This window comes from Cervus canadensis, chromosome 22 (genome assembly GCF_019320065.1).
Source record: "Cervus canadensis isolate Bull #8, Minnesota chromosome 22, ASM1932006v1, whole genome shotgun sequence".
NCBI classification, from domain to species: Eukaryota; Metazoa; Chordata; class Mammalia; order Artiodactyla; family Cervidae; genus Cervus; species Cervus canadensis.
Genome location: NC_057407.1, coordinates 5,271,658 through 5,284,916, shown reverse-complemented (window position 1 = coordinate 5,284,916; position 13,259 = coordinate 5,271,658). Strand labels below are relative to the sequence as shown.

Below are 13,259 nucleotides of genomic sequence, written 5' to 3'. Positions count from 1 at the left end.
GGTAAAGAATTCAGTGCCGAAGACCCGGGTTTGATCCCTGGGTTGGGAAGATCCCCTGGAGAAGGGAGAGCCTACCCATTCCAGGACTCAGGCCTGGAGAATTCCAGGGACTGTCCATGGGGTCGCAAAGAGTTGGACCTGACTGAGCGACTATTTCTTTCTTTCTGGAGATGTGATGTCTGTGAAACCTAGCTCTCACTTCACTCAAGCCTGTTCCTGCCGCATGGTGTGAACCCTGCTCACTTGCTTTCACATAATTCCACTTTCTCTTTCGTGTTCCTTGAGTCATGAACTTTCCTTGAAATTTTTTATCCTGTCCTTTGAGAAATAGGCATTCTTTTCTACATGAATTCCTGCCTTTGTGCTCCAGCTTCCTGTTTTACTCTATTTCGTGCCTCCTCCTCTTACCAGGGACCTTGACCCTCGAGAAGCCACTGCTCCTCTGTCAGCCCTGCCGTGGTATCTTCACACAGAAGCTGGAGAACTGTTGGAATCCCTCTAGGTTTCTCTCCTTTTAGTCTGCTTTCTCTTCTAGGAAGCCTGGTGTCCACAACCCTACTGACCACCTTCTCCAGCCTGAACTTCCCTCTGGACCCTGGCCTGCATTATCCAACCCCCTGCCTGCCTTCCCCAGCACCTCGAATTCAATATGTCTGGGTTGAACTCAAGGTCTTCACCCCAAGTCTGGTCCCCTCCTGGGCATCACTGTCTTGTAGCGACACAGTCATCTATCCGGTCACGAGGGCTGGGAATCTGGGCAGCCAGCTGGACACCTCTCCGTCCTCTACCAGCACCATATCCGTGGGTTTCACCTCCTAAACTTCTCTCTGTCGGCCGCCTCTGCTATTCTTCTGCCACCTTCCTGGCCTGAGCTTCGCGACCTTTCATCTGCTTTCCCGCAGTCGCTTCCCAGGGGGCTCTGTGTGCCTGCTCAGGCCTCCCCCCAGTCCGTCCCCATATCATCCCAGGAAGTCCCTGAAAAGCAGATCTGATCATGTCACTCTCCAAACGAGGCAGAGCAATGCTATCTCTCCTGTGCGCTAAGAACCCAGGTCCCCCGTGTGGCGTGCAGAACCCCACGTGGCCGGGCCCTGTGCGGACCTGTCCTCAGGTCCCCCATGCAGAGGACCACACGTGGCCGGGCCCTGTGTGGATCCGGCCCTGGCTCCCTGGTGCTCCCCTCGGCGGTGCTGACTGCCCTCCCCCTGCAGGCTTATGCCTGGAGCTCCCGTCTCCTTTCTCTCCTTCTGCCTCCTCTCTTCCCAGTTTCTTCAGAGTGAAACCTACTCATGATTCTTTGAAGAAACCCGCCCCCAACTTCCGTAAAATGGTTTATTCTGCCCACAGTGGATACTCATAGCACTCCATTTACTGAAAATCGTTTAATCTCCTGTGCAGTTTCTAATGACTCAGATTATACTACCTTCTGTTTTATTTTAGCATAATATTAAACTCTGCATCAACATCCTTTTTAATTAAATACGTATCATTGTGAATTTCTCCAGTTTCGGACATTTAGGTTTCTCGTAATTCCTCACTATTAGGAGCTTCTTTATGCCTGAAATCCCACCCTCCCTGCCCTCCTCTTTGTACGTTGAATTACTTGCTTCCTTAGGAAAGATTTCTAGATGTGGGATTTCTCAGTTAAGAAGCTGGGCCTGTTAAGGTTTATCCTCAGTCGTGCGCTGGCCGATGTCCGATGGCAGGCTCTCGGGGTGGGGTGCTGTGCCTTCGTGGTGTCTGCTTACTTCCGTGGCCTCAGCTCTCCCAGCGTGCCCCCCGCCCCCCGCCACTCTTGGGCTTCCAGTGCGTGGAGTCACGGGCTACGGAGCCAGGAAGGGCCAGTACCCGGTGGCCTCCCGCCTGGGGGGCCGGCTCCCGCACCGCGGCTTCTGGTGACTCTGCCCGCAGACTGCCGGTCTCCCTCAAGCTAGCAGTGTCCCCTGAGCAGCACTGAGCAGTATAAGCACCGGGCTGGCCGAGGATGGGCTTTGGCTAGGCTCCTTTTGCCCTCCAGCTCTTCTGGGGTTCATGCTGGTACAGCCCCTGACGCTGCCCCACCGCCCATCGTCAGGGAGAGCTTGCTTGCTTGAGTCTCATTCTTTCTTCAGGACAGCTATTCGAGATTGAATGTTTGGGAAACATTTTGTCATTTTGGCAGCGTGAGCCTTTAGTTCTCGGGCTGTGAAATCTTAGGACGAGAGCACTAGCAAAGGAGCAGTAATTGGTCTACTGTGAGTTAGCGGCTGTTTCTTCATTCAGCGGTCTCCACGTTGTGGCCTCCATCGGTGACATCGCCACGCATGAGATCTCGGAACTTTTTTCCTATACTTTTAAAACACATGATCCCCTTTGTGCATTTCCTGTTACATTGAGTGTGTGGGTAATAGACAGCCATTTGTCAGATAAACCCGTTTTATGGCATCAGTGTGGAAATTTCTCCAGACGCTCAAGTTGGCAATTTTGCCCTCTTTCTTTTCTCTCGTTGTACTTTTTCGGCAAATTTCTGGGTGGATGGTAGCCAGATTATCACTGAACAACTTCAATGAATTGTATGCTCTCAGCCAAGGAGAAAGGAGCGTTTATTTCATAAACCTTCTAAACAGATTTTTTTTTTTGCAATTACATTTTCTTTCTGCTGATTTCTCTTGTAAAAGGAAGTGATTTGCCCAAGTTCACACAATGAATTTGTGGCAAAGCCAGTTCTAGAATCCAGATCTCCTAGCCAATGGTTATTTCTGACTGCCATTTACAAAGTCTGTTTACCAAAATAGTTAAACTGGCTTGCTCAGCCTCATTTGGACTGAATCCTACAGTGATTAAGCTTGCAGGTTTGATTCCTAAAGCACTGAAAGATTTTGGGGTCACTTTTGAATCATCAGAGGACTATTTCATTGTGCTCAGCGTGGCGTCAAATGGATTCTGTCATCTTCCTCTCTGGACGCTTGCTTTTTGTACTTAGGCGTGCCTCCTGTGGGTAGAGGAGTTCCTTTAAAACAGATTTGAGCTAACCTCTCTTTATAAATAAGTGGTAAATTTCTCTTTAGTGGTTTATTCCTTCTCTATAGCTCATTTTTAGGTCAGGTTGCTCTAAGAAACTTCTTCCTGGTCTTAGCTAAAAGGATTTTTTTTTCTTACTACCTTCCTGCCTGATTGCCTTTGTATTTAGTGTCAGAAATATGCTCATTTTTTGAAATTAAGCATCCACTTGTACTATCTAATGTCACATTCTAATTTATATAATTTAAATATCATTTAGTCTCAGCTCTACAGTTTCAGATGATGAAACCTAGACCCAGAGAATATTTGATTAAACTAGAACTTACCCTCCTTTTTCTCTGCCAGCTGAGAAATGATAACTTTGAAGCTGAAGGTAGATAACTAACGGTGATAGACTGAACTGAACAAAGAGGTCGATGAATTTACTACAGTGGAATTTTTGTGGTTATAGTTATCGTTGGTTGAGTGCTTATCTTGTTCTCGGTCTCTGTGCCAAGTGCAGGTGAGTGTGACCCTACAGATGAGAATTTAAGGCGTAGAGAGGTGTAGGAAATTGCTGAAGATCAAATGAGAGTAACTCAGAACATTTGATAACAGCCCAGGTTTATGGAGTTGTATTTGAAAATTGAAATGCAACATCTCTGTATGAATGGTATTTTCTGGATTGATATGTCTGAGTTCTTCCCAAATAAAAATTAAAGAGCCTTTAGACACCAGGTAAAATTGAACCTTAATGTAGTCTGTGTTGTTTTGTAACCTATATAAGTTTTTTTTTTCTCCCCTCTTTAATGGCCTATAACGCTTTATAATTCTGGAGCCAGAAGGACTCCTTTGAGATGGAATGATTTTACCACTTCATTTTACAGGCGAGGGAAGACCTTCCCCAAGGTCTTAGAATCAATTAGCGGCAGGGTTAGAACCATACCCACTGGGGCTATAGCCGGCACTTTTTTTTCCCGCCCACTATCAGGCCATTCTCTTCTCTAAGCTGTTTCCAATGGTACAGTCATTGAATGCCAGCTTCTCCCTCCTCCCCGTTTTCTTGCTGGACAACAAAGTGATTAATGCCTTTGGTAAATTTTTTTAAGTGTGCAGTTGAAGCGATGATGCCTTATTAAATGTAGTCAGCCTGACAGATGCCGTCTATCGCCGTCTATATGGGGTAACAAAACAAAAACCTACCCCCATGGTGGTGATGGCCAGCTGGACCAGGAAAACTCCCGGAAAGTAGCGTGTCCGTTCAGAGAGAGCGCGAGGCAGGGGCCTCCTCGGAGTGCTTGTGCTTGTCACAGGAAACGGTCTCTCAGACCATGCCCTCACCGTCTCACCCAGGAGAATCCCAGGGTTAAAACATCACTGAGTGGAGAACCTGTAGTGTTGAGAAAGGAAAGAGTGGGGGCATCAGGGAGGAACTAGCCAGGTACTAGTTGTTCATTTGCTCAGGCATGCCCGACTGTTTTTTGACCCCATGGACTGCAGCACACCAGGGTTCCCTGTCCATCATCATCTCCCAGAGCTTGCTCAAAGTCATGTCCATCGAGTCGGTGATGCCATCCAACCATCTCATCCTCTGTTATCCCTTTCTCCTCCTGCCCTCAATCTTTCCCAGCATCAGGGTCTTTTCCAATGAGTCAGTTCTTCGCATCAGGTAGCCAAAGTATTCAGCTTCAGCATCAGTCCTTGTAATGAATATTCAGGACTGATCTCCTTTAGGATGGACTGTGTGGATATCCTTGCAGTCCGAGGGACTGTCAAGAGTCTCCTCCAACACTGTAGTTCAAAAGCATCAATTCTTTGGCGTTCAGCCTTCTTTATGGTCCATCTCTCACATCCATACATCCTCTAGCCTGGTACTAGGGGTGGAAAATTGAGTACAATTGATGCTAATAAGTTAATGGGTTTCTGCCAGCCACGTTCCTTCCCACCCTTTCACCACCCTTTCCCCCTCCCCCTGCTCCCTCCCTTCTTCCTATCTTTTCACCGTTCCTTTGCCTTCATTTGATAAATGCTGTGTATCTGTGAACTCATCATGGAGACCTGGAACCTACTCCCTGCTCTGTAGATGCTCGCTCTCTTCTTTTTTTCTAATGACCTTTATCTTGGAATAATTTTAGATTTACAGAAAAGCTGAAGTATGGTGCAGAGGCCACCCTCACCCATTTTAGTTTTCTCTGGTGTTGTCACCTTACGTTATCACAGTACATTTGTCAGAAGTGAGAAACCAACATTAGTCCATAACCGTTAACTCCACCATGGAGTTGGTTCAGCTTTCACCAGTGTTTCCATTCGCATCCTCCTTCATGCCGGGATCCCATCCAGGAGACCGCATTCTGTTGTCATGTCTCCTCCTCTGGTCTCTAACTGTTCCTCCGACTTCTGTTGTTTTTAGTGACCTTCACAATTTTGAAGAGTATTGGTTCAGTTATTTTGGTCAAATGCCTCTTGGTTTGGGTTTGCCTGATGTTTACTTATGATTAAATGGGGTTATATCAGTTGGGATCATTTTTGGAAAGAGTGCCCCAAAGGCGAAGTGCTCTTGGCATCACATCATGTATTAGCTACCTGAAACTCACATGACATTCCTGGTGGTGTTAAACGTGATCACTTGTTTAAGGTAGAATTGGCCAGGTTTCTCCACTGCAAAATTGTTCAGTCACTAAGGCATGTCTGATTCTTTGTGACCCCATGGACTGCAGCATGCCAGGCTCCCCTGTCCTTCACTATCTCCTGGAGTTTGCTCAAACTCATGTCCATTGAGTCAGTGATGCCATCCAACCAGCTCATCCTCCGTTCCTCCCTTCTCCTCCTGCCCTCAATCTTTCCCAGCATCAGGCAGGGTCTTTTGCAGTGAGTTGGCTCTTCGAATCAGGTGGCCAAAGTATTGGAGCTTCAGCATTAGTCCTTCCAATGAATATTCAGGACTGATTTCCTTTAGGATTGGCTGGTTGGATCTCCTTGTTGTCCAATGAACTCTCAAGAATCTTCTCCAGCGCCACAGTTCAAAAGCATCAATTTTTCAGTGCTCAGCCTTCTTTATGGTCCAACTCTCACATCTGTACATGACTCCCGGAAAAACCATACTTTGGCTATACAGATCTTAGTTGGCAAAATGATGTCTTAGCTTTTTAATACACTGTCTAGGTTTGTCATAGCTTTTCTTCTAAGGAACAAGCGTCTTTTAATTCCATGGCTGCAGTCACCGTCTGCAGTGATTTTGGAGCCCAAGAAAATAAAAGCTGCCACTGTTTCCATTGTTTCCCCATCTATTTGCCATGAAGTGATGGGACCAAATGCCATGATCTTCGTTTTTTGAATGTTGAGTTTTAAGTCAGCTTTTTCAGTCTCCTGTTTCACCTTCATCAAAAGGCTCTTTTTAGGTCCTCTTCACTTTCTGCCATTAGAGTGGTATCATCTGCATATCTGAGGTTGTTGATATTTCTCCTGGCAGTCTTGATTCCAGCGTGTGATTCGTTTAGCTGGGCACTTCACATGATGTATGTACTCTGCTTATAAATTAAATAAGCAGGGTGACAATATACAGCCTTGACGTACTCCTTCCCCAATTTGAAACCAGTCCATTGTTCCATGTCCAGTTCTAACTATTGCCTCTTGACCTGCATACAGGTTTCTCAGGAGACCTGTAGGTAGTCTGGTATTCCTATCTCTTTAAGAATTTTCCAGTTTGTTGTGATCCATAAAGTCAAAGGCTTTTGTATAGTCAATGAAGCAGAAATAGATATTTTTCTGGAATTCCCTTGTTTTTCTAATATTGCAAAATTATCCCTACTATTTTTTCTCTGGGAAAGAGTCACCAAGTCGAGCCCACACTGAGGGTGGAGAAGGATTAAGCTCTGTCCCTGGGGAGTCTGTATCTACATATATTGCTTGGAAACCTTCTGTAAGGAAGACTTGTCCCTTCCCCTTCAAATATTCGTCTCTTCGTTTATGTCATTATGGACTCATAGGTTTTATTTTATATGTTGGGTTATAATCCAATACTACATTCTTTATTCCATTGCTCACCTTGTTCCAGCCTTGGGCACTGAGAGCTCTTTTCAGGTGTCTCTGGTGCCCCTTGAATGCCCCTGGCCTTCTGTTTATTCAGCACTTTCTGGTGTACGCTCTGCTCCAGGCTCGTCTTCTGTGTTCCCTGCTGTGCTTGCTTGGTCACTCAGTCATGTCCGACTCTTTGTGACCCCATGGACAGTAGCCCAACCAGGCTCCTCTGTCCATGGGATTTCCCAGGCAAGAACCCTGGAGTGGGTTGCCATTTCCTCCTCCATCCCTCCCCCACGCAGGGATTGAACTTGCTTCTCCTTTGTCCCCTGCATTGCAGGTGGATTCTGTACCACTGAGCCATCGAGGAAGCCCTTTTTTTCCCCTGCTCTAGCCCTAGGATTACCCATGTGTCCAAAGACCCCCGATTCCTTTTACTGGAGAAGGGTATTTAGAAATTAAGGCCTCATTGTCTTTTGAGAGGAAGGAGACAGAAAAAGTGAAAGCTGTCCTGTATGATGTACAGAGGGATCAGGAAGCAGAGAAGACAGGGTGATGACCTCCACTGGGGACAGTCTTCCTTAAAAACACGGCGTTTGAAGTTCAGGCAATGTTTCCAGATGGAGAGCAGGACTGGAGGAGCTGGAAGAGGGAGGAGTGGGAGGAAGTGCAGGTGAGCAGTATCGGAGGCTCACCTTTTGAGTTTGGTCTGACTGTACGCTTCCTTACAGTGGTAGTGGCCCCTCTTTGACTTTTCTCATTACATGAAAATTAGCAGTTTGCACAGACCACATCTCTTTGAGACAGGATCTTCTCTCTGTGAGCCCTGACGATTGGCTACCCTCCCACCCTCCCTCCCTGTCTTCCTTTCAGCCTTCCTTCTAAACGTCTAGTTTCTCACAGGGGGTGAAGGGAAGAATTTGACAACCCAAGCCGTCAGGACATTCTGTCGTCAGGTGTGAGGTCCTTTTGCTTTCTTCTCTTTCCTCCAGCCCTTCACCAAGTGTCTAATAGTTGATGCTTTTGCACAACCAGATTAATCGGAGAGGGGAGGGATTAGCAGTGTTTGTGCTATGAATTGGACACGGTCCCTGCCTCACTCGAAGTCTTTTCTGTTCACAGATAACGATTGGCGTATACGATCCCTGTAACTTAGCGCAGTACCCCGGATGGCCTTTGAGGAACTTTTTGGTCCTGGCAGCCCACAGATGGTATTTATGTGTGTGTGTGTATGTATATGTGTCCGTCTGCCTGCCTGTCTCTGTCAGTCTTTGACTATATGTTCTTGACCTTGTGTCTGACTCTCTCTATATTTCTATTTTCTCAAATGGATTTTTTTTTCATTGCTGATGTAGAAACCAGATAACAAATCAGTACATTGTCATGACCCAGTTTCCATTGGTGGTGACCCTCTAAGCAGGTCTGTTACGGAGCTTCAGATTCCAATCGTATTGCACTGAAGACAGCGTAGGGTAGGTCAGGACCCACAGCCATGGGATCCCCATCCTGAACTTCTCTAGCCCCCACTTCAGCTGAGTTGTGTTCAGGAAGGATTTTCTTATTGCTACCGTCCTCCTTTTTTCCCAACCCTAAACTGAATAAAACAGAGGGTAGTGCACATTTGAAAAGATGCCCAACATTGTTAGTCATCCAGGAAATAAAATATAGCAAGACAGTACTCATTAATAAAGATAATAAGATGCTGTTATGAAAGATACTACCACACACTCACCAGATAATGAGATACTCACCAGACTGAGTTTAAAAAGATGACAATATCAAGTGCTGTTGATGACATGGGTAAATTGGAATCCTCAGACATCGCTGGGTACCTGTTTGGAAGTATCTCCCAAAGTTAGAAATTGTCTCCAGCTCAGCAGTTTCCCTCTCAGGTGCATAAAGCACAAAAATGCACCCTCAGATGCAAGCAAGACACCTATACGGGAATGCCGACAGCAGCGTTGTTCTTTATAACCTAACACTGGAAATAACCCAGATCTCCTTGAGCAACGAAATGGATAATACAGTGGGGTGTATTCACTGCCATGGAATGTGGTGTTGTAGTCAGCCTGAGTGAATTACTGGTACACTTATCAACACGGATGAGTTTAAAAAGCATAGTGTTGAGTGAAAGAGGCTGGACCTTTTAAGTTAAAACTTAAGTTCCTACTTAGAAGTTAGAGTAGGAGTTACTGTTGAAAGGGCTGTTTAAGGACTGGAAGGAAGCATGAGACAAGCTCCTGTGGGTTTAGGATTTGGGTATTTACGTCTGTGTGTGCTTTACTTAGATAACGATGTCCACTGGGAGATAGCCAGATCGTAGACCTTTCTCAGAAGGAGAGGGTTACACGTGCTTATCCTGGCGGTGAGTCTGTGTAGGCTTGGCCTTCCTCACCACGGCCCGCTCTGTAAGCTCCTGTGGGAGAACGGGGACCGGAGGAACTCATGATTGTCTTGGAGTTTCTTTTTAATGTCTTGTGAGCTTCTTTCCCCCTGCATTCAAGATTCATTTGTCAGAATTATTTCTGTGCAATATGAAATCGTTATATAAAACTCACCTAGAAAGAAATCAGAGCCCCTTCCACACCCGGCCTCTAGACGCTTGGACAAAGGGAGCGTATGTGGATGTGCTCAGAATCTCAAGGTGAAGGCCGTTTCCCCCAAGGATGGCAGGGGGGTGTACTTACAGTGACTTGAATCCTCTCCGGCTGGGTTTGCCGAAGCTCTCACGTGAGCTCTCTCTTTTCCTTCCTTGAAAAAACCGAAACACAAACATCCGGGGCCAACACCAGGAGTGGCAGTTTCCAGTCCGTGGAAGTGGTCTGCTTCCGGGACCGCACCCTGCAGGGGGTGAGAGACGTCGCCCACAGCATCGTCTTCGAAGTGAAGCTTCCAGAGATGGCATTCAGCCCAGGTAATTTATCACCTTGGAGAATGCACATAATTACCATTTATCAGAAACCCAATCAATTCAGTTCAGTTCAGTCACTTAGTTGTATCCAACTCTTTGTGACCCCATGGACTGCAGCACGCCAGGCTTCCCTCTCCGTCACCAACTCTCAGAGCTTGTTCAAACCCATGTCCTTCGAGTCAGTGATGCCATCCAACCATCTCATCCTCTGTCATCCCCTTTTCCTCCTGCCTTCAATCTTTCCCAGCATCAGGGTCTTTTCAGATGAGTCAACTCTTCGTATCAGGTGGCCAAAGCATTGGAGCTTCAGCTTCAGCATCAGTCCTTCCAATGAATATTCAAGACTGATTTCCTTTAGGAAGGACTGCTTGGATCTCCTTGCAATCCAAGGGACTCTCAAGAGTCTTCTCCAACAGCACAGTTAAAGCATCAGTTCTTCGGCACTCAGCTTTCTTTATGGTTCAACTCTCACATCCATGTATGACTACTGAAAAAGCCATAGCTTTGACTAGATGGACCTTTTTTGGCAAAGCAATGTCTCTGCTCTTTAATATGTTGTCTAGGTTGGTCATAGCTTTTCTTCCAAGGAGCAAGCGTCCTTTAATTTCCTGGCTGCAGTCACTGTCTGCAATGATTTTGGAGCCCAAAAAACCAATCAGGCCTCGTTTTTCTTCCCTCCATTTACAATAACAGTGGAGGTGAACCACAGCTCCTGCCTCTTTGTCATAGGGATTGTGTCCCTGGAACAAAGGGCAGAGATTCCCATCTGCTGTACAGATGGGAACAAAGGCAGAGATTCTCCCCGGGAAATTCCCTCAAGGCAGTTTTTTCAGCCCTGAGGATTTTCTTTTCCCTCTATTTTTTGTTTTTGGTTAACAAAAGAATCTTTATTCCTTACCCTTCTTACAGAAAGAATGAAGTATTAATGCACTTACGTTTTTATTTGTTACAAAATATGTGTGTGATCTTATTCTCCATAAACTAGTCAGCAAACGTGCCATTTCTCCTTCCACATTTAATGTTCTTCATCTTATCCCCACCTCATAAGTTAGGAAATGCAGGCTCACAGATATGTTTTATATACATATATATATATAGAGAGAGAGAGATGTGTTTATGTATAGATGGTCCTGCATTTATGTCTATGTCTATCTTGAGGTACACATCACAAAGACAGAATAACATACTCAAATTTGAGTGGAAGTAAAGGAAGTGATAGCCATCTCGTGGAGCATCCCTTAGGAGGATTCTGACTCCTGTGTAAATGATGGATGCTGTGAGGGCATACTGTAGTTGCTTCATAAATGCTAATTTATGGTAATTTCCTATCTTACCCAAAGTCCAGAACTCTTTCCAAGATGACCCCTTCAGCTTTCTTTGTATGGCAAACTCTTCGGAGTACTTTTATATACTTAGATGGTTTAATTTGCTCCTGTATTATAGCATCTGCATTGTCCCAAGGCACACTGCTTTCTTCAGTCCATGAGTCATGTGCCTTACTGTGGGTGTGTGTTTTGGGGATGAGGAGTGTTAAAATCTCTGCTTGGTCAGGCAAAAGAAGAAGCTGTTTACTCTTGAGTTTGGAGCCTTGAGGTATCTTTTGTCTTTCCACTGTCTTTTCTTGTTGCTGTTTAGTCGCTCAGTAGTGTCTGACTCTGTGACCCCATGGACTGAAGACGCCAGGCTTCCCTGTCCTTCGCCAACACCCAGAGCTTGCTCAAACTCATGTCCATCTAGTCGGTGTTGCCATTCAACCATCTCATCCTCTGTTGCCCCCTTCTCCTCCTGCCCTCAGTCCTTCCCAGCATCAGGGTCGCTTCTAGTGCGTCGTCTTTGGATGTTTGCATTTGATTTAGCACCCTCTCCTGCGTACCACATTTGGGGAGAGGCACTTTTCTTTCCATCTTTAAGATAAAGTCACTGAATGACTCTCTGATCCCCGTGATATCACGGATGCTTGGTGAAGCTGGCAAACCCAGGATATGCCATGCACTTCCACTTGAGAAAGCGGTTTTCTGTAGCACAGTAGTGCCTCCAAGTCTTTACACTTGGTATCAAGTGTGTAGATGGTTTAGTTTAAGAAAGGCAAATATTCCTGATGCAGATTGATGTTTTCCGGCTTAGCTGTAAATAAAACTTCATAATAAATAAAACCCTGTATTGTAATGTGAACTGAAGGTATTAGTACAGTAGTATCTTTTAACATTTCTGAGACATCCCATAGTTGCAGTGACAGGGTCGTAAGAAATATAGTTTTGAACATCCTGTAGCTTCTGCTGCTGTCCGGGTGCAGCCAGGCTCACTGGCCTCTGCTGACCCAGGGTATTCCTGCAGCTGGCTGGGGGGAGTGGACACGGCTCAGAGTGGGGGCCCCTCCTTTTAGTTCCTGTCCTTGATGTGCAACTTTGGCCAACTCTCCTCTTTGTCCAGCTCGGGGAGAACAGGGCCTTATTTACCCCTAAAAATTTTTTTTCCTCATCAGTTTGGGGTATGTCTTATGGATGTAGATTAGATGGAAGCAGGGGGCTTCCCTGGTGGCTCAGATGGTAAAGAGTCCACCTGCAGTGCAGGAGACCTGGGTTTGATCCCTGCGTGGGGAAGACCCCCTGGAGGAGGGCATGGCAACTCACTCCAGTATTCTCACCTCGAGAATCCTATGGACATAAGAGCCTGGTGGGCTACAGTCCATGGGGTCGCAAAGAGTCAGGCACGACTGAGCACAGCACATAGTATTTTTAAAAAATCATCAATAAGTTTAAAGTACATCTGATTTCATTAAAATGGCTGTAACATTTTGAGTACAGAGAGGTTATAATTTGCGATGACATTTTGTTTTTGTTTTATGCTTTCTTATCTGTAATAGGAGCAAGCTTAGATTGGAGTTATTAATCATAGTACTAGACTGTGTTTCTAAAGTTCCTGTCAAATTTCTGTGCCATGTGTTAAAGAAGCATTTTTTTAATTTAGTGTAAGAACAGTAAGGAAATCAAACAAAATGTGAATCAGTAACAGGTTTGAACTTTTTTTTTCCCCCAGAAAAATAATTCTGGAGTTCTTCTTCTCTTTAAGATCTCAAATCTATTATTTCAGCTCTAATTTTTTTGTGATGTAAAAAAGGACCAGGCCATAGCACCTGAGCTAGAATAGGAAGGGGCATTTGTCTTCTGGCTTCCTGCTGTGAAAGATGCCCCCAGCCAAGTAGCTTTTGAAGCCACTTGATTTTCCACTGGTCATCCTAGCCCAGAAATAAAAAATTGTGTAAAGGAAATTAATACCCCTTGGCCCCATAATTAAATTGAGCAATATTATTTTGGGAAACAAAGGTTAAAAGCTAATAGGTCCAAGGAAAGGA

At 45.5% G+C, this 13,259-nt stretch overlaps 1 protein-coding gene across 5 annotated transcripts in view; it reads left to right on the top strand.

Annotated features, from left to right (window-relative positions):
- ATG7 (autophagy related 7) overlaps nt 1-13,259 on the top strand; it is a 231,789-nt gene that overhangs the window by 40,885 nt on the left and 177,645 nt on the right. For all 5 annotated transcript variants that reach the window (XM_043442242.1, XM_043442238.1, XM_043442241.1 and 2 more), the window contains 2 exons: nt 8,119-8,207; nt 9,789-9,910. In XM_043442242.1, the coding sequence (XP_043298177.1) occupies nt 8,119-8,207; nt 9,789-9,910 (211 nt within the window). The remainder of the gene's footprint in view (nt 1-8,118; nt 8,208-9,788; nt 9,911-13,259) is intronic.